This window comes from Dreissena polymorpha, chromosome 2, assembly GCF_020536995.1.
Source record: "Dreissena polymorpha isolate Duluth1 chromosome 2, UMN_Dpol_1.0, whole genome shotgun sequence".
Taxonomy (NCBI): Eukaryota; Metazoa; Mollusca; class Bivalvia; order Myida; family Dreissenidae; genus Dreissena; species Dreissena polymorpha.
Window position 1 is genome coordinate 12,472,824 of NC_068356.1, and position 22,782 is coordinate 12,495,605.

At 36.4% G+C, this 22,782-nt stretch overlaps 1 protein-coding gene and 1 long non-coding RNA gene across 2 annotated transcripts; both read right to left on the bottom strand.

Moving 5' to 3' along the window:
- Positions 1-653: 653 nt before the first annotated feature.
- On the bottom strand, positions 654-22,494 carry LOC127865883 (telomere length and silencing protein 1 homolog). Its single transcript, XM_052405927.1, has 9 exons — positions 22,356-22,494; positions 16,005-16,119; positions 13,149-13,207; positions 10,530-10,616; positions 7,771-7,842; positions 6,943-7,077; positions 6,172-6,305; positions 3,964-4,056; positions 654-1,377 (listed from the first exon to the last, which is right to left on the bottom strand). The coding sequence occupies exons 1-9, from the start codon at positions 22,448-22,450 to the stop codon at positions 1,292-1,294; spliced, it is 876 nt and encodes a 291-aa protein (XP_052261887.1). The 5' UTR covers positions 22,451-22,494; the 3' UTR covers positions 654-1,291.
- Positions 8,328-10,330, bottom strand: LOC127865899 (uncharacterized). The gene is made up of 6 exons (XR_008042816.1): positions 10,136-10,330; positions 10,012-10,073; positions 9,265-9,388; positions 8,893-9,078; positions 8,645-8,706; positions 8,328-8,520 (listed from the first exon to the last, which is right to left on the bottom strand). It is a non-coding gene; the product is annotated as an uncharacterized LOC127865899 (long non-coding RNA).
- Positions 22,495-22,782: the final 288 nt, after the last annotated feature.

A 22,782-nucleotide genomic window follows, 5' to 3' on the forward strand; every position in this document is an offset into this window, starting at 1 on the left:
TTTGCAAATATATGCCCCTGATGTAAGGCAATAATAGGTGGCATTACCTCTATAAAGATCCATTTCACCGAACCCTCCACAGCATTTACTATATAAATACAATTTACCGAACTTGTTATTTACCGAAACCTCTAGCACCCACCGTAACCTTAAACATGTTGTAGTAAATGCACTGTAACACTCTCTGTAAGACGCCGTAACATTTTAATTCATCAAAATTTATCTCGCTACACTTACATGCAGTTATATTCTTTTTTTAAAGTAACAATTTAACCACAGAATCATATCATAAAAATGTAATTTTTCTATAAAATAATTCTTTTGATATTTTATAACTGACAATTGTATAACACATTTTTACTACCATTCTTAAGCCTGTGCTTTTTTGTCTTCACTTTTTTTTCACCTACTATTGCACACATCCTTTCATTTTACATATTTTAAAATGAGTCAGAAGCCAGAGGCATCTCTTACAAATACAAAAACTTGAACTAGAGTGAGCAAAAGCCTTTTCTATTATTTGGCCCTGTACACATGCTTTGATCCAACATCACCCAGATTAGCCTATATATGATTGGTGCAAATGTTTTATAGTGCATTAAAGCATGTGTCTCCACACAAGAACATTAATTGAAGGGCAATAACTCTGGATATAAATAAGAAAGTTTAATGGTCCTTGTATTATGCTAAAACATAATAGAGGTTTTCTTCTGCACTTCAGCTCGAAATGTCCTCAAACAATGCAATTATGAGGTCTTATTTACAATTCCTTCAATACTTTTGCAAATATGCTCTGAAAATAAAAAAAAAACAAAGTGCTATTAGTGTTAAAATACTAAAGAGTTATGGTCCTTCGACTCTGCTGCACTTCCTCACAAAACCCTCTGATGATAATATGAAGCATTCTTAGAATATATACAACTTACCATAAATTACCAATTGTGACAGGCAATAGCTGCCTGTAGTTTTAAACAAGTTTTAATTTAACATACATTATGCACTGTATAAACTATTAAGTAAAGTTCAAGTGATGTATTAACAATTAGAATAAATGCTCACGCAGCCAGTCTTTATTCTGCAAATGTTTCCAGCAACTTTCTCCAAAATACTGTCACCCTGATAATGCGCGCAGTACAGAAAAGCTTTTGACATCAAGTATTGTTACAGTATTACATTAGGTAAGCTCATTGTTCTGTCATGTCACATGATACTATCAACGTTCAGCAACAGCTAAACCCCAAGGGAGAAGGTCATAAGGCATTTCTGTCACAGTATGGCAGATCAACTTTGGTCATCTGCGCATCTGTCTCTTGAACTTGTCGAAGTGGTAGTTGTCTGTAGCTTTTTCATCGGGTTGTACAGTAAGAGGTCGCCCATCTGAAATTAACAATAAAAGCTGCAGAGTAAATGTGAGATTATGAATGTCTCAGTTTTGTGGTTTAAACACAATAAAAACAATTCTGGATTATTTTACTATTTTGAAAATGGAGTGAAAACTATAGTATTTCCATAACATTTCATATATATGTGATCCTATGGATGGTCGGTTTCGACCCCTGTGCATGATTTGTAGATTACCACTATCTGATGTTGCATACCAAATATAAAAGCTGTGGGCCTTGTGGTTTCACATAAAAAAAGTTATAAGTCTATAAACGTCCATATAAATATGGTGACCCTGGGGAATGGCTAATTTTGACGCCAAGATTAAAAAACTGTGTACAGGACCACTCTCTAATTTTACAAACCAATTATCAAATCTCTGGGTCTGTGGTTTCAGAGTAGATTTTTGAAGTTACATTGTATTTACTATTAAAATCTGTATAAATCATGTGACTCCTTGGACATGATTTGATCTAACTCACTAGAGGACCACTTGATGATGTAACACCAAATATTAAACTCCTGACCTATGGGGTTTTTAGAGATTTTTGAAGTTTTCATTTTTACAAATATGGTTGATGGTGTACACTTGCAGCTGACCAGAAGGATTTGAACTAACGATACTTTGAAAGATGGTCACCCAATGATAATTCCTGTGAAGTTACTTTAAAATACGCTCAGATCTTAAGAAATTGTTCCAAAGCATATGTAATTGGTCAATTATTTGGAAACTATTTATTACGATTACATACCTTTTTAAATATGCCTTTAAGTTCAAAAACATCCAAATTCAATCATAGTGGAGGCAAATATATAAAAAAAAATCTCTCAGATATTATAATAATGCTTATTATTTTAGATGCTATACTTTTTTCAGTTCAATACACCTAATGATTTTTTTCAGCTACTTTAAATCTGTTCACAAGACCTGGAAAAGTGTGTACCAGTAGATACGATTTCAAAGTCAATATTATGACCTGTATATGAATGAGGAAAGTAACATGAATTACATAAATCATAATTCAATGATACAACAAATTGAATTTTGTTTACTTTCATGACTAATACACCCAATATCCAACAATATTGACCAGTTTACTTGTACTTCTTCCAAACCCCAAATTGTGTCTATGTGACCTAAGAGCAATATGCACAACACTAGGGATTTCCCAACACTAGGAAGTACCAGTCATTATTACATGAATTTTTTGTTGACTGTACAAATAAAAAGTATTTGCAATTGTATACAATTCTTATTAAGTTTATATTCTGGTACCACTTCTACTTAACTTGTATCCCCGATTGTTATTGATAATTATATTAGCTGTTTTGGTTTTATTAGCAAGTTTAAAGGCAGACTTGTTGACGACTTTAAACAAGAATGGTATGGTAACATGAATAATAATTCTGTATAAAATATGTAATAAGTTTTCCAAACTCATTGGAATATGAAGAATATTTAGATAATTTACTTCCAAGAAGAATGCGCTTTTTTGTATGATTTAGAGTCTCTGCACACCTGTTGAGAATACAAACTGGCATTTACACTCAAAGTAACAATCCACGAAATGAACATTTTTTGCTATGTTGTAATGACTTTGATTTAGAAAATGAATGCCATTTTATAAGTATATGGGGCTGTTACACTGACTTAAGAAAACAATATATAAGCCGTACATTATATATTTAGCTATCTGTAAATAAATTCCACAAGTTACTAGTTTCATGTGAAAAATCAATAATTTATGTGTGCAAATTTATCAAAGAAGCTTTTGTTAGAAGAAATACAATTCATAATAATACTGTTCAATAAACTTCACTCCTGCTTTGATTGAACCAACATGTTCTTACCATTTATTGTATTTATTTGATGTGATGTAATGATGTTATGTCTAGTATTACAGAGAATAATGAGTGAGGATGAAGACAATGTACATTTGCATACATTTGAATAAACTGTCTGTCTGTCGGTCTATCTGTTAAAAAAGTAAGATTGTATATACCAACATTGACCACAGGTTTCCCAAGCTAAGCTTACTCTATTTAACCATGTAAACTCTAATGTTGCACACCTGTGCTGCATCATTAAAACAAAAGCACCCCATAACAGGTGCCACGCTCGGCTGCAGGTGCAGTTTTGAATAAATGAAAGCTTGTCAGATTGTTTTTTTGTGTGTTTTTTTTGTTAGAGGTCACAGTGACCTTGACCTTTGACCTAGTGACCCAAAAATGGGTGTGGCATGTAGAACTCATCATGGTGCAGCTACATATAAAGTTTCAAAGTTGTAGATTGAAGCACTTTGATTTTAGAGCCAATGTTCAAAACCTTGACAAAATGTTAAGGTTTTAGCACGACGCGGACAACGACGGACACGAAACGACGAGCTGGCTATGTCAATACCTCGGATTTTCGCCGAAAACAGCCGAGCTAAAAATCAAGATACATAAAAGCTTCCACAATATAATTTTAATTATTTCTCCATGTAATCTTATTATAGCCCGATAAGCCATTTACAGGTGTTTGAATTCAGATATCTTACTTCAGAATACTCATAACATTTCTGATGCTCATCTACTTACCCTTGTCAGTTAGAAGATCACCCACTCGAGCCTTTTTCACTGGCACTGGCTCTTCTTTTTTCTTCAACACGGAAGCTGTGTCCTCAATATTGACTGAAATTAGGTAACAGAATTAACTTAAATGGCAAACACAGAAAAAATCATTTTGAAATAAAAAAGAAGCCATCACTGACTACTGCCTGTCAAGTTAGCGCAGTAGTTGGTACACGCCATTTTCACCTAAGCAACCTGGGTTCAATCCTTGCTCCCAGGGCATGTGAGCTTTGTTGGTGTTCACCTTACCAACAGGTGGGTTTTCCTCAGGGTACTATGGCTTCCCCCAACAGTACAAGATCACGAACAAATAAAAAAATATTTCAGTAAAAATTAAATGGCTGGAACTTGCATCAATAATTTGAAATGCATCGCAACTTTCACGAGTCGAGTAATTTAACAAGCAAATTCGTTGAATTGATATCCCCGCCAATATGCTTCTGGACCCAAAAATGTTATTTTTGACAAACAAAAAGCATTTTTTCAAGATACAAAGGGCCATAACTCTGTTATTAACAGATGGAATACAATGCCATTTGGCGTGCATCATCCTCTTATGCATATATATATACTCATACCAAGTTTCAATGAAATCCGCCAAAGCATTTCCAAGATATGGCTTCTGGCACAAACAAGAGCTGTCAGAGGACAGCGCGCTCGACTATTCGAGTGCTTGACAGTATAACGTAAGCCATCATGTAGAAATTGTTCATATTCAATAATTTATTAGACAATCTTTCAAAAATAAAAAAGGAAAAAAACAATTTGTTTTTATTTTTTTTTGGGGGGGGGGGGGGGGGGTAGGGGGGTTGAGAGGGGGGTATAATGTGGGGTGTGGTAATTTATTAGATGATGTTTAAAAAAAAAATTGGGGGGTGGGGGTGAGAGGGGGATATAATGTGGGGTGTGGTAATTTATTAGATGATGTTCCAAAAAAAAAATTGAGGGGGTGGGGGGGTAGGGGGGGTGGGGGGGTAGGGGATGGGGGGTGAGAGGGGGGTATAATGTGTGGTGTGGTAATTTATTAGATGTTTAAAAAAAATAATAAAAAAAATTGGGGGGAGAGGTTGGGGGGGGGGGAGGGATTCTGGTAGGGGCGTGAGGTATTGTTTGGGTGGAATCCATTGTGGTATTCAGGTAAGTGTTGTTTTGTCAAAGTAATAATAAAATGTGATCATTAATAAAGAAGTTATGGCAATTTAAGCAAAATGTTCAATTATCTAAGTGTAAAAGGGGTCATAATTATGTCAAAATGCTTGATACAGTGGTCTGCTCTTGTTTATAGGTTGGGGTCATGTTGGTAAACAAGTATGCAACATATAAAAGCAATATGTCAAAGGATATAGGAAATATTTGGGGTAGTACGCACACTTTAACATAGATTTATCAATAATATACATATTCTTAGTATAAAAGGGGCAAAATGCTTGATAGAGTTGTCTGCTCTTGTTTATAGGTTGGGGTGATGTTGGTAAACAAGCATGCAAAATATCAAAGCAATATGTCAAGGGACAATGAAAATAAATGGGGTTATATAAAACTATAACATTTGCTGCATATTCTAAGTGGAAAAGGGGCCATAATTATGACAAAATGCTTGATAGAGTTGTCTGCTCTTGTTTATAGGTTGGGGTCATGTTGGTAGACAAGTATGCAAAATATGAAAGCAATATGTCAAGGGACAAAGAAAATATTTGGGGTAGTACGAAAACTTTAACATTTGCACGCTAACGCTGACGCAGACGCCGACGTGAGTAGGATAGCTCTACTATATATATTACATATATAATAGTCGAGCTAAAAAAGCATTTTTTTTAAATACAAAGGGCCATAACTCCGTCATTAACAAATGGTGTACAATGCCATTTGGTGTGCATCATCCTCTTATATTTATATTTATATATACCAATACCAAGTTTCAATGAAATCCGCCAAAGCACTTCCAAGATATGGCTCCGGACACAAGAGGGCCGGCCGGCCGGACAACGCCCAAACAAACGCCTATGGTGGGGGATAATTAGGTAGGTTTGCTTTCGATGCTAAAGGACCTCATAGCCCCTCACTATAAAACCCATTCAATACTAAAGTGACAACCACAGTTCAATATTTCACAATTTCAAATCCTAAAGCATCCTGACCGTTGAAGGATCATTCAATGTTTTTTCTTAAACTTACATCTGTTGTGTTGCACAAAGTTCACGGCCATGTTTGTAGGCACAAACTCTGACACCTGCTCTTTCTTGCGACGTCTCTCATCAATCAGCTTCTGTTTAGCCTCTTCTGTCTCCTCAATGTTGCGAATCTTTGCCCTAAATTATGACCATATTGATAGGTTATGATCTTTCATGTAAACAGTGCTGCCAAACCAATCTTGAAAAGAACAGCCAGTACATTATAATAAGTTGCACTTTTGATTGGTACAAATATGTCCCCACATATTGGTAAAATAACCCAATATTTGTGTAAGTATGCAACCATTGTGCAAATAATTTCAAGGGGTTTGTATTTCATTTTAAAACACCTGATTTGAAAACAATAAAAACAATAGAAAAAACTGATGTATATCGTGAAAATGAGTTATTAGTTTAATTCATTATAAATAATTATTGGACCCATATCATACCTATCATATATTGACTTTGTGTGCATGCTCACTAACATATAAACCCCCCTGGCTCAGATGGAAATGATACATGTATACATGTATTTTCATAAATAATTAACAGAGACAGTTGAATATTTACATCATTCACATAATGCTTTTTGCAACAAATTGTATGCATGTATAATCAGATTTGACAGAACTTAATTGATTTTAACAGTTTTTTGGTTTTCTAGCTATTTGTCAATTACCTGTATATAAAGACATAATTAAATATGAAGTTTCAAATAAAAACAAATTCAATAAAAAAAAGGTAAAATAAAAAATAAATCACCAATACTTACATAATGCCTAGGTCCACCTCTGGAATACCAGACAGCATCTGACTGGACAACATGTCTTCTGACTTCTTGAAGCGTGACTGAATTGACTTCAGGTTGTCAGGCAATTCAAACAAACCAGTGCCTTCCCTAGAAGATCTGAAACACACATAACCAGTCATGCAAAACTGATGATATTTGGGCCGCATCATGCAAAAATGTGTTTATGACAAACGCAGAAAGCATAGTTCAAGGCCATCCTCTGCATTCTGGTCAGGAGTTACCTTTTTACCAGGGCTTACTCTGCGATTCTCCAAATTAGCCAATGGTTACGAACACAGAAATTTGGCTACAAAAAACTCCATTTGGCTAAAATGTTTTCTACATTATCATCCATAAAATATCCAAAGTAATAAGAATTCAAACATAAAAAGGTAAATTTGGCTACAGAAAATGTTGAGCCAGAGGAAGCCCCGCTGTTACACAAGATGTTGTGGTCTACTATGAGGACATTATGACATTTTTCATAAGAGTATATGGATGCAGAGGCATATCTGAAGCTACACTATTCGGGTATTTCCTTAGGCCCATTTTCGAACTTAGCGGCTCATTTTATTATTTAACATTAAAGCATACATAAAAAGCATGAAGTTGACTCACATACAATATCTGTAATTTTCTGTATATTTCAGAGGTTCAAAACAACATGCCATTGCAAAACACATTTTTTTATCATACGAAGACATACAAACAAAGACATATGGTGGGGCAAAGTATGGTTTGTTAATTGCTCCATTATATGTTAATAAATGTCATGAAAGATATGTTTTGAAAGTAACTTAGACCACTGACTGTCCTGGCTTGATGCTTTCATCTGTAACATGTCCCTTCCTTCTTTTGAGCTCTTCTTCCACATACTTTTGCCTAGAATCAGAAAGACTGGCTTGTTGTGTGCATTTAAAAATACCCAAGCTCATCTATAAGAGGACAATAAATTTAGTTCAAGCAGCTTGTTCAAAGACTTAGGTATATTGAAAAAATGACATTATATTTTGTATTTTGCGAAAAAACTATCAAATATGGAATAATTTTAAATAATTGTAAAATGAAGAAAACATGGCAGACTTAAAGATAGAAATATTACCAATTGTGATCCTTTTGGCATTTAGAAAGTGATGCTGACCTTGAGGTGGCGTGATTTCCTCATGCCTTATTTTGATTAATATTTGAGAAAAGAATAATGAAATTCGGTTTAAGTGCACTGACTTGATAATACATGCTCAAACGTCCACCTTCAAATGTGACTTTGACCTAGAGCTGCCAGCCTGACTAATATACATGCTCAAATGTCCACCTTCAAATGTGACTTTGACGTAGAGCTGCCAGCCTGACAAATATACATGCTCAAACGTCCACCTTCAAATGTGACTTTGACGTACAGCTGCCAGCCTTACTAATATACATGCTCAAATGTCCACCTTCAAATGTGACTTTGACGTAGAGCTGCCAGCCTGACTAATATACATGCTCAAACGTCCACCTTCAAATGTGACTTTGACGTAGAGCTGCCAGCCTGACTAATATACATGCTCAAACGTCCACCTGCAAATGTGACTTTGACCTAGAGCTGCCAGCCTGACAAATATACATGCTCAAACGTCCACCTTCAAATGTGACTTTGACGTAGAGCTGCCAGCAGGACAAATATACATGCTCAATCGTCCACCTTCAAATGTGACTTTGACGTAGAGCTGCCAGCCTGACTAATATACATGCTCAAACGTCCACCTGCAAATGTGACTTTGACGTAGAGCTGCCAGCCTGACTAATATACATGCTCAAACGTCCACCTTCAAATGTGACTTTGACGTAGAGCTGCCAGCCTGACAAATATACATGCTCAAACGTCCACCTTCAAATGTGACTTTGACGTAGAGCTGCCAGCCTGACAAATATACATGCTCAAACGTCCACCTTCAAATGTGACTTTGACGTAGAGCTGCCAGCCTGACTAATATACATGCTCAAACGTCCACCTTCAAATGTGACTTTGACCTAGAGCTGCCAGCCTGACTAATTTACATGCTCAAACGTCCACCTTCAAATGTGACTTTGACGTAGAGCTGCCAGCCTGACTAATATACATGCTCAAACGTCCACCTTCAAATGTGACTTTGACGTAGAGCTGCCAGCCTGACTAATATACATGCTCAAACGTCCATCTTCAAATGTGACTTTGACGTAGAGCTGCCAGCCTGACTAATATACATGCTCAAACGTCCATCTTCAAATGTGACTTTGACCTAGAGCTGCCAGCCTGACTAATTTACATGCTCAAACGTCCACCTTCAAATGTGACTTTGACGTAGAGCTGCCAGCCTGACTAATATACATGCTCAAACGTCCACCTTCAAATGTGACTTTGACGTAGAGCTGCCAGCCTGACTAATATACATGCTCAAACGTCCACCTTCAAATGTGACTTTGACCTAGAGCTGCCAGCATGACTAATATACATGCTCAAACGTCCACCTTCAAATGTGACTTTGACGTAGAGCTGCCAGCCTGACTACATATACATGCTCAAACGTCCACCTTCAAATGTGACTTTGACGTAGAGCTGCCAGCCTGACTAATATACATGTTCAAATGTCCACCTTCAAATGTGACTTTGACGTAGAGCTGCCAGCCTGACTAATATACATGCTCATACGTCCACCGTCAAATGTGACTTTGACCTAGAGCTGCCAGCCTGACTACATATACATGCTCAATCGTCCACCTACAAATGTGACTTTGACGTAGAGCTGCCAGCCTGACTAATTTACATGCTCAAACGTCCACCTTCAAATGTGACTTTGACGTAGAGCTGCCAGCCTGACTAATATACATGCTCAAACGTCCTACTTCAAATGTAACTTTGACCTAGAGCTGCCAGCCTGACTACATATACATGCTCAATCGTCCACCTACAAATGTGACTTTGACGTAGAGCTGCCAGCCTGACTAATATACATGCTCAAACGTCCTCCTTCAAATGTGACTTTGACATAGAGCTGCCAGTCTGACTAATATACATGCTCAAACGTCCACCTTCAAATGTGACTTTGACCTAGAGCTGCCAGCCTGACTAATATACATGCTCAAACGTCCACCTTCAAATGTGACTTTGACGTAGAGCTGCCAGTCTGACTAATATACATGCTCAAACGTCCACCTTCAAATGCGACTTTGACCTAGAGCTGCCAGCCTGACTAATATATTTAGCACATCATCTCAAATTACAAAACAAGTTTCATGAAAATTCATGAAGGAAATATGGAGCCGAAATAAACTCTTATTGACAGATGGATCAACTGTTTATAGGAATTCCTATAACCCCCTGTGGGATTAAGCAGATGAAATAAACATTATTTTTCCATAAGTATTCAAACCACTCAGACTTTAAGTAGCCTTAATATCTTATTCCCTACCCATTCGGCCAGCTCTCCAATTTAGCATACTATTGAAGACAATAATATGACTTGACAAAAATTATCATAAGCTCCTGTTTCAAGAATGGTCACGCAAAAGTTCCAAGTATTAAAAATGAAATTAAGAATGTCGTATACATCTCTGCATCTTCATCCCTCTTGTTTGTTTCTGCTGCAAAGGCAGTTCCAATGGCTTCCTTCTCATCTTCTGTCAGTGGAGTGCCCCTAAATGCATTTCAAAAATCATATCTCAGTACTAAAACATAAAAATTAGTAAAACACAATCACATTTCCTTTTTTAAATTCGACAGACTATCTTTACAATACAGAGTTATAAAGTCAACGAAACATCAATGACATAAATAATGGTGGCCTGTATTTTTCCAATACCCAAATAAATCTATTTGTCTCTAATAATCCATGTTAAGACAAGAGCACCGCCTTGCGGGTGCAGACCGCTCATCTATTTTCTTTTTAAAGGTGAAGGGACTCTCATTTTCAATCACAAAGGAGGGAGGAGTGGAGTGAAGAGGGGTGTATAGTGTGGGGTTGTGGACATTTATTACATTATCTTCCAAAAAAGCGAAAAAAAAAAAAAAAAAAAAAAAAAATCGGGGGGGGGGGGGTATAGTGTGAGGGTGTGTGGTGATAATTTGTGAGATGATCTTAAAAAAAAAAAAAAAAAAAAAAAAAAATCAAAAAAAAAATTTGGGGGGGGGGGGTGGGGGGGTGGGGGTGGGGGTATAGTGTGAGGGTGTGGTGGTCATTTGTGAGATGATCTTATAAAAAAAAAAAAAAAAAAAAAAATTAGGGGGGGGGGGGAGGGGGGGGAGGGGGGGGGAGGGCACGGGGGATGGTTTGGGTGAAGTCTATTGTGGTATGTCAGGTAAGAGTAGTTTCATCAAAGTATCAATCAAATCTAATCATAAATAAAGAAGTTATGGCAATTTTAGCAAAATTTAATAATTTGACCTTGAGAGTCAAGGTCATTCAAAGGTCAAAGTAAAATTCAAGTTGCCAGGTACAGTAACCTCATGATAGCATGTAAGTATTTGAAGTTTGAAAGCAATAGCCTTGATACTTCGAGTGGATCGAAACACAAAATTTAACCATATATTAAAAGTTACTAAGTCAAAAAAGGGCCATAATTCCGTAACAATGACAACCAGAGTTATGCAACTTGTCCTTTTACTGTACCCTTATGATAGTTTGTGAGTGTTCCAAGTATGAAAGCAATATCTATGATACTTTAGGGGTAAAGTGACCAAAACATAAATCTTAACCAAATTTTCAATTTTCTAAGTATAAAGGGCCCATAATTCCGTCCAAATGCCAGTCAGAGTTACATAACTTTGCCTGCACCGTCCCCTTATGATAGTTCATAAATCTTGCAAGTATGAAAGCAATAGCTTTGATACTGTAGGAATAAAGTGGACCTAAACACAAAACTTAATCAAATTTTCAATTTTCTAAGTATAAAAAGGGCACATAATTCTGTCAAAATGCCAGTCAGAGTTACATTACTTTGCCTGCACAGTCCCCTTATGATAGTTAGTAAGTGTTGCAAGTATGAAAGCAATAGCTTTGATGCTTAAGGAATAAAATGGACCTAAACACAAAACTTAACCAAAATTGTCAATTTTCTAAGTATAAAAAGGGCACATAATTCTGTCAAAATGCATGCCAGAGTTATCTAACTTTGCCTGCCCAGTCCCCTCATGATAGTAAGTAAGTGTACCAAGTTTGAATGCAATAGCATTGATACTTACTGAGAAAAGTGGAACTAAACGCAAAACTTAACCAAAATTTGCAATTTTTTAAGTACAAAAAGGGCACATAATTCTGTCAAAATGCACGCCAGAGTTATCTAACTTTGCCTGCCTAGTCCCCTCATGATAGTAAGTAAGTGTACCAAGTTTGAATGCAATAGCATTGATACTTTCTGAGAAAAGTGGACCTAAACGCAAAACTTAACCGGACGCCGACGCCAACGCCAACGCCAACGCCAACGCCAACGCCAACGCCGACGCCAAGGTGATGACAATAGCTCATAATTTTTTTTCAAAAAATAGATGAGCTAATAAAATGATACAATCATATGCAATCTTGTATTCATTATCACTTACCTAGACTTTAAAGCTTTCATGTCTACATAGCCTCCAGTTATCAACTTATCACTTACCTAGACTTTAAAGCTTTCATGTCTACATAACCTCCAGTTATCACTTACCTAGCTTTTAAAGCTTTCTTGTCTACATAGCCTCCAGTTATCACTTACCTAGACTTTAAAGCTTTCATGTCTACATAGCCTCCAGTTATCACTTACCTAGACTTTAAAGCTCTCATGTCTACATAGCCTCCAGTTATCACTTACCTAGACTTTAAAGCTTTCATGTCTACATAGCCTCCAATTATCACTTACTTAGACTTTAAGCATTCATGTCTACATAGCCTCCAGTTATCACCTACCTAGACTTAAAAGCTCTCATGTCTACATAGCCTCCAGTTATCACATACCTAGACTTTAAAGCTTTCATTTCTATATAGCCTACAGTTATCACTTATCTAGACTTTTAAGCTTTCATGTCTACGTAGTCTCCAGTTATCACTTACCTAGACTTTAAAGCTTTCATGTCTACATAGCCTCCAGTTATCACTTACCTAGACTTCAAAGCTCTCATGTCTACATAGCCTCCAGTTATCACTTAACTAGACTTTATAGCTTCCATGTCTACGTAGCCTCCAGTTATCACTTACCTAGACTTTAAAGCTTTCATGTCTACATAGCCACCAGTTATCATCTTGAATGGATCATGCTGTAACAGACATAAAAAGTATTTTTTTTACGATTTGTAGATAATACTAGGTGGTTTTGGTAACTTATCCAGTTTAATTCATGAGATAGATAAATATTTTCAACAAGATGTGTTTGTGAAACACAATGTCCCCCTATATGATGTTTGACCTTGAAGGATGACCTTGACCTTGACCCTTCACCACTCAAAATGTGCAGCTCCATGAGATACACATGCATGTCAAATATAGAATTGCTAGCTTCAATATTGCAGAAGTTACATTACATGAGCAATTTTGACCCATATATTTGACCTAAAAGGATGACCTTGACCTTGACCTTTCACCACTCAAAATGTGCACTCCATGAGATACACATGCATGCCAAATATCAAGTTGCTATCTTCAATATTGCAAAAGTATTCATAAAATAAGTGATTTGGGCCACATATATTTGACCTCTGACCTTGAAGGATGACCTTGAACTTGACCTTTCACCACTCAAAATGTGCAGCTCAATGAGGTACACATGCATGCCAAAAATCAAGTTGCTATCTTCAATATTGCAAAAGTATTCATAAAATGAGCGATTTTGGCCACATATATTTAACCTCTGACCTTGAAGGATGACCTTGACCTTTCACCACTCAAAATGTGCAGCTCCATGAGATACACATGCATGCCAAATATCAAGTTGCTATATTCAATATAGCAAAAGTTATTGCAAAATGTTAAAGTTGGCGCAAACCAACCAACCAACAGACCAACCAACCAACAGACCAACAGACAGGGCAAAAGCAGTATGTCCCCCACTACTATAGTTGGGGACATAAAAATAGCACAGCCACAGGTGAAATTATGTGGATCAACATCAATAATCTTCTAAAACAAGTTTTATTTAAAGCTTTTTCATGGTATGCAAATAATATGATCTAATTTAGTGCAAATTCATTTAAAGTAAATAAATTCTACATTATTAAATACAAGAGAGCCAACTAAGGCACAAACACACAACTGAGACCAGAAGGAACTTATCTGTTCTGAGAAGCTCATGAGATGTTTCCGTTACCATTTTACAACTTATCTGAGATATTATCACAACAGATGCTCTAAGTAAGTTTCAAACAATTGGGTGAAAATTGTGACTTTAAAGTGTTCACAAGGTTGCACCTTGCCTTATAAAGAAAACTGCCACGGCCACTGGCAACTAAGATTTTTCAATGAACAGGAATCATTTTCCAACTTTACCTTAATATAATTCGAAGAAAATTTTGATGCTCTGAGAAAGTTCCATGAGAATGGAGCAAAAAATGTGACTTCCAACTTGCTAACGAGGTTTCACCAACTTCATACAAGGAAAACTGGACGTCAGCTTATGGCCATGATTTTAAGGACTGGAATCATTTTCAAATTTAGCCGAGATATATCATTATGTTCTGAGCAAGTTCCATGAAACTGCTTAGCCTCCTTGCAGCCATGCTTTGCAACAGACAGGAGTCATTTTCAAACTCAGCATAGAAATATTCAGAACAAATGTCCTCAACAATTTACTGATGATCAGGTAAAATTATAAGGGTGACTTTCACGAGTGTTTCACAACCATATAAACAAAAAATGCTCTGGTCACTGGCAGCCATGTTTTTCAAAGGACCAGACCCATTTTAAACTCAGTTGATAAATCATAAGAAAAAATGTTTTAATAATGTTTTATGAAAATTTGACAGACAATGTGACTTCTGCAGAATTCAAGTAATTTCATTTAAGCCCTTTAAGAGAAACTTACTTAAACCCTTGCTGCCATTATTTCAAAGGATCAAAACCATTTTCAAGTTGAGCCAAGATATCATTAGAACAAATGATCTAGTACTTTAATAAATGAAAGAATAAAAATGTGACTTCTAGACTGTTAACAAGGTTTCACAGTAGCCGCATAAGGAAAATGCCCCTGCCCCTGGCGGCCATATTTAATTTATATCTCATCTGTCATAATACCCAAGTTTAAATCCCACATGAACCCAGGTAACATACCATCAAGTCAAATGTTCTTTCACAAAGATTGGGCAACAAAAAAGGCATCTTGAGTATTCACAAGCTTTTTTTTGCTTCCATCTAGTGATCTTGATTTTGATCCCACATGACCCAGTTTCACACTTCTTTGAAATATCATTTGGACAAATGTTCTGGCTATGTTTCATGAAAATTGGGCAAGGAATGTGACCTCTACAGTGTTCACAAGCTTTTTTTTACTTTGATCTAGTGATCTTGATGCCACATGACCCAGTTTCACGCTCAATTGAGATATCGTTTGGACAAATGTTCTGGCCATGTTTCATGAAGATTGGGCAATAAATAAGGTCTCTAGAGTGTTCACAACCTTTGTTTAAGTTGACCTTTTTTACTTAGATTTGTTTACACCATGTGACCCAGCTTCAAACTTAGCAGGAAATGGTTGGGACAAATCTTCTGATCAAGTTTTAGTTACATAAGTAAGTGCTGGGCTTGAAATGTGGCCTCTTACATGTGTTCACAAGCTTTTTCTTTTATACAACCAAGTGATCAAGTTATAGATCAAAGATGATCAAGTTTAAACCTGGCTGAGATTTCATTTGGACAAATGTTGTCACTAAATTATATCAAGACTGGGCAATAAAAGCGGCACCAAAACTACAGGCAAATGTCCAATTCACATGATGGAAGACTGACAAAAGGCAGTCACAAGAGCTAAACTTAAACATAATCAGTCGATTTGAGCTAAAATGACACTAACAAATTACACAGATGTATAACATTAATCAACATGATTGTAGCAGAATTTCTTACACTATCTCTTTCCTCTGTGATGGGAATTTTCTTTCCAAGCGCCAAACCAACTATATCAACTCCTTTTTGGCGTTCTCTGGTCTTCTGTAATTCTTTAATGTCTTCCAACTTTGAACTACAAAAGAGTGGATGTTCACTCATAGTGATATTAAAACAAAATCTAGACACTCCAAAAACTGCTTTAAAAGCTTAAAAGTTGTTTAGAAGCTGCAAAAAACTAAAACGCACACAGGGTTGGCTTAGAGCTCAACTTGCGCAAACATTTGGAAAAAAGTAGACTTATTTTGCTTTTTAAACAGCCATGAGAAATTAATTTTGCCCTCATTTTGTCAATAGATTAAAAAACATTACTTGTAAAGGAACCTCCCATTTAAATTATAGCAAACATAATTTATTTCTACACACCCTTTGAAAATCCAATTCAGTTAAATGTTAAAGGTTTTACACATCTTATTCTCTCTATTAAAGCTAATTCATTAATGCCCTATTGAATATGTTGCATTCCTCTGGTAATGGAATGTTAAATAATGCCTTTTGAAAAGGCCACTAGATGATGGTGTTACAAAGCTTACCGCTTAAACTCCCTAGAAACTCGCATCAAAGACCAACAGAATTGGTAGGTGTAGATAAAGGCTTGCAGTTTTTAAGGCAAAGTTTTTTGTTGACGACATTCCGAAACACTGGTGTGATTTTAAATGACTGTGTATTTAACTGGTTTTATTGTTGTTTCAACTAGAAATATGATTTCAAGCATATTATAATGTTAAAAATAAAATAAATTATTATTAAATCTATAATACCAAAATATAACCTCACCCAACCCCCAAAAACATTTTGTGGGGTATGGTATGGATGTAAATATATTATGCATTGTCATGCACATTTGAATGGTATATGAGAGTATTTTGCTTTGTTGATTTCTTCTTTCTTGATTGTTTAATTTTCCTTTATGCCCAGTCAAGAGAGAAATGACTTCTCCCTAAAATTTGACCCTAGGCCGACACCTGTGCACATCCTATTAATTTGTGAGCAACCAGATATTGCAGAATTGACTTAAGATTGTAAGTATTCAATATTTTAATGATAAGTAATATCAATTTTGGTTCTCTTTTCAATAATACATTACTTTTAAAGACATAAAGATATTTTTTTCTACAAAGAGTATATTAAAACTGTGTCATAAATACACTAACAGCATACCACTTATCAAAAAGAAAGTGGAAGTTTTGAATTTACAATCATATCAAAGGAATGGAAAAGATTAAGCTGCACTATTTTTTTTTATCTGAGTGTATGATTGTCTGGTATGATGCTGTCAGTTGAAAGTTTGTAGTGTATAAGTAAAATATGACATATTCATTATACGTTTTTGGTTGTTTATGCCACAAAACATTTTATGTGGCTCATTTTACAGATTATCGACGAATTTGCAATAATCCAACTTCCACCTCCTGACCCTCTGGGTCACTGGGAGTTGCAACGCGTAAGTGCTTTTTTCATGTAAACTTGCTGCCTGTATTTAATCCGTAATATGAGCCACATCAAATGTTTTCTGCCATAAATAAACACAGAAATATTATAAATTTATCTCTAACACACATACCAAATCAACTAACCTGATTTTGTATACTTGCAGAATTGATTTGGTATACTTGCAGAATAATAATCTTAACATATACAAGTTTCAACACGTCAGCGGTTCATGGAAATGTGTGAGAATTGCAATTAACAAGGCTGAGCATACCAATTATACAATATAAGTAAAATATACATTTACTATCTCAAGAATCCCCTGCAAGAAAGATCGCCTTGACGCGTGGAGTCGAATCAAAACTTTTGCTTTGGCTTCATGTTTTTTTTTAATCAACTTTGTTTGAGCATTTCTACACAAAAGACAAGCAAATTGATGTTTATTGTAACAAGTATTGTAACTTTGTATAAGGTTGATTGAACTTGATTTAATATACATAATTGAGACAAATTTTATTCATGGTTTTTGGCTCTTTGATGAAGAACTGAGAGCTGTACATATGAACTCATAAAAGAACTTAGAGCTGTACATATGTACTCATAAAAGCATTCAAAAACTCATTCAAGACACAGAGAGACGGTAGCTAGGAGTTGGATTACTTCTTCTACTTCTACCGATTGACAACCACAATCAACTCGTTGATTATTATGTAGTAGTGTGGGTGTTGAAGAAAAGTTGAAGAACAAACAATTAAAAGTCCAGAATGTACAGGTTAAAAACAGAGTTCTTTACAGTTTATATATAAAGTGCTTGGCCAATTGAGCTTTGAAGCACTCAATTGACCCCACAGATACTATGTCAGCGACAGCTTGTTCCAATCTCTGATGGTCCTCGGGAAAAATGCGTTGAGTCTCAGGGCCCTCAATCTATCAAACCTGCCGCCGAATTTCGGCGGCAGTCCCCCACCTGAAAAGTATACTTTTTTCCCCTTTTGGGGGGAAAAATTCCCCCTAAAAAAAAAAAATTTTTTTTTTTTTTTTTTTTTTTTTGATAGAAAGATGTGTCTCATGATTATTATATTTCAATTCTATTTCAATTTAATCTTTTCAAACATACTTAATTATGAAAAATGCAATGAATATAGTGCAAACATGTACAAATGACATAATGAGAGAGTTAGTAAAAAATTCCCCCAAAAAGGGAAACGCCGCGAAAATTCCCCCTCCTAAGGGCTGCGGACCCCTTCCCCCAAAGTAGTGTGAGGGCCCTGAGTCTGTAGTAATTTTTACAGGGTGCCAGACGATTCGCCCCGACGCACTATCGCCCCATGCTGAAAATACCGACTCGCCCATCGATCCACCCCATATGATATTTCTTATCATCCCAGATCCCTATCAGATCGCCCCATTATAAATTTATGTGTGTTAAGGTGTTCATTAAGCGTTAACCAAAACAGAATACTATTACATATACGTTTTAAAAATATTATTTCGAAGTTGTCAGGACCTTAAAAAAATAAATTGGATTAACGATAATTCGAAATAAACATCTGACAGAAGACTTTTGTGTTTCTGTAAATAAAATTGCAGAATTCACATGGTTAGGTTACACGCTACTGTAAATAATTGTTTTACTTAAATAACATAAAACTAATTCTATATAAAATTTACCGGTATGTTTGTAACGATTGGAAGAATAAATACTTTTTATTTTTTCATTTTTCTCTTATTGAAAGTAACGCCAAATTTATCTGCTATTTGAAGCTTTGACTTTGCTTCCTCCTCGACTTCCTCGTTTTTGTCCATCACGCCGCTTGACCCCCTTTTTTATTAACTGCCGGATATTCTCCTGCTTTGGTACTGGGCCCTTCTCCAGATTTATCGACGTAAGGTTGGGAAAAAAGTAACGGCGTCGACATCTTTCTATCATACACTTTGTACTGATATCATCTTAAAAACGTAGAGTTTATATATGGTGCATTTCATTAGAAAACATTTACTCAGACCTAACATATCTCGTTTGTTTGTGATAAAAGAATGCACAACAACACAAATAAGTAATTATCGGCTTTTGACAAATTTATAACAAGATGTGTTTGTGAAACACAATGTCCCCCTAAATGATGTTTCACCTTGAAGGATGACCTTGACCTTGTGAAGGATGACCTTGATCTTGACCTTTCACCACTCAAAATGTGCAGCTCTATGAGATACACATGCATACCAAATATCAAGTTGCTTTCTTCAATATTGCAAAAGTATTCATAAAATAAGCGATTTGGGCCACATATATTTGACCTCTGACCTTGAAGGATGACCTTGACCTTTCACCACTCAAAACGTGCAGCTCCATGAGATGCACATGCATTCCAAATATCAAGTTGCTATCTTCAATATTGCAAAAGTATTTATAAAATAAGTGATTTGGGCCACATATATTTGACCTCTGACCTTCAAGGATGACCTTGACCTTTCACCACTCAAAATGTGCAGCTCCATGAGATACACATGCATGCCAAATATCAAGTTGCTATCTTCAATATTGCAAAAGTATTCATAAAATGAGTGATTTTGGCCACATATATTTGACCTCTGACCTTGAAGGATGACCTTGACCTTTCACCACTCAAAATGTGCAGCTTCATGAGATACACATGCATGCCAAATATGAAGTTGCTATCTTCAATATAGCAAAAGTTATTGCAAAATGTTAAAGTTGGCGCAAACCAACCAACCAACAGACCAACAGACAGGGCAAAAACAATATGTCCCCCACTACTATAGTGGGGGACATAAAAATTAACACGCCACGCGCAGACAACAAACGTGCGAAATTATGCTCAATTAGCAGCTGGTTTTAATTGGTGTATGCAGTTTTGACTTCGGATTAGTGATTGATAATTAGTTGCGAATTATAGTGTTGGGACCGACAGAATCACCTCAAATTAACAATTTCTTCGGTTTAACGAAGTTCTGATTAACCATGAAATTTTACATTAAACAAAGAAGAAACAAAATGAATTTGGCTACAGCCACTGTCAACCCCGGGTGATAATTTGCAAGTATAATGTATTTATGGATTTATGAGTGACACATGTATAACATATGCCCCAGTCTCTGCACGATTCTTCCGCTCATATACAACCTTATAACTCCAAGATATGTAATGTTACAGACGAATAGACGAATGTAAATCATTCAAGATAACGAGGCACTCAAATAATATTTTCACACCTACTCATCAAGGTCGTAAATATATAAGGCACTGATATTTAAGATATGGGGCGAATCGGTTATCGCAGATGGGCGGGGCGATGTGAAAACCTGATGGGGCGAACTGAGTTGCAGGCGGGGCTAACTGAATTGCAGGCGGGGCGAGCCGGTATGGGGTGAATTAGTGATGGGACGAAACATGGTACATCCTTTTTACATGATGGTATTTAGAAGGTATTTTCATGCATGCTGAGGGTGAGTCTTCTTGTTGGTACGATGTTCTTATAATTTGACTTATTGCACTACCAACTATTCTAGACTTACTTAAATTTTAAACTAACTAACAAACAAGGGCTGTTTGTAAAACATGCATTCCCCCCATATGGGCTCTCAGATGTAGTGACAGCCATTTTGTAAATATGTTTTTTGTCACTGTGACCTTGACCTTTGACCTAGTGACCTGAAAATCAATAGGGGTCATCTGCCAGTCATGATCAATGTACCTATGAAGTTTCATGATCCTGGCCATAGGCTTTCTTGAGTTATCATCGGGAAACCATTTTACTATTTCCGGTCACTGTGACCTTAACCTTTGACCTAGTGACCTGAAAATCAATAGGGGTCATCTGCCAGTCATGATCAATGAACCTATCAAGTTTCAAGATCCTAGGCATAAGCGTTCTTGAGTTATCATCCAGAAACCATTTTACTATTTTGGGTCACCGTGACCTTGACCTTTGACCTTGTGACCTGAAAATCAATAGGGGTCATCTGCGAGTCATGGTCAATCTACCTATCAAGTTTCATGATCCTAGGCATAAGCGTTCTTGAGTTATCATCCGGAAACAATTTTACTATTTCGGGTCACCGTGACCTTGACCTTTTACCTAGTGACCTGAAAATCAATAGGGGTCACCTGCGAGTCATGGTCAATCTACCTATCAAGTTTCATGATCCTAGGCATAAGTGTTCTTGAGTTATCATCCGGAAACCGTTTTACTATTTCGGGTCACCATGACCTTGACCTTTGACCTAGTGACCTCAAAATCAATAGGGGTCATCTGCGAGTCATGATCAATCTACCTATCAAGTTTCATGATCCTAGGCATAAGCGTTCTTGAGTTATCATCTGGAAACCATTTTACTATTTCGGGTCACTGTGACCTCCACCTTTGACCTAGTGACCTCAAAATCAATAGGGGTCATCTGCGAGACATGATCAATGTACCTATGAAGTTTCATGATCCTAGGCCTAAGCATTTTCATCCGGAAACCCACTGGTGGACGGACCGACCGACGGACCGACATGCGCAAAACAATATACCCCCTCTTCTTCGAAGGGGGGCATAATAATAATTATGAGTGATCCATGTCCTAGATGAATGCATTAGAAATATGTTATTGATCCGTTGAGTTATCATCCGGAAACCACCTGGTGGACGGACCGACCGACCGACATGTGCAAAGCAATATACCCCCTCTTCTTCGAAGGGGGGCATAAATATACTACCTCTTTTTTACTGAAAGACTGTTCAGAGTGTTCTAACCGGTCAACGTTTACTGTTGATGTAAATAAAGTACCGAATTATAAATGCATCACGAAATTACATGGCATAATCGCGAATACATATTTCGCTGCACGTCAATGAAAATAAGGTCATTATGAACCTTGTTTTGTCATTTTCGTCTGAATCAAGATCACTTTCCGACGATCGTTTCCTTTGGCGGAAATTCTTTTTACCCGTTTTCTTGAATTGAGACATTTTAATTTTTATGTTGTTGTTACTATGTTGTTGTTGTAGTTGTTTGGTACTCAAATCCTTTAAAATGCGGGCGCTCTAACCGATAGCACCTGGGATGTGTTCACGTAAATTCCGTAAACAATAAAAGGCACATTTATGTTAGGTAGATATAATACTATCTTCTTCTTGTGAAGAGAATTAAAAAACTCTCTTGTTATTTGTTATTATTATTCCTGACATGACCTTCCATGGCTTCACGGCGAGTTCTTTCTTTAAATACGAAAACAATGTATTGGTGCCTATTTTTATTTCTCAAATTAAGTGACTTTATGCAAAGACCTATCAATATACAT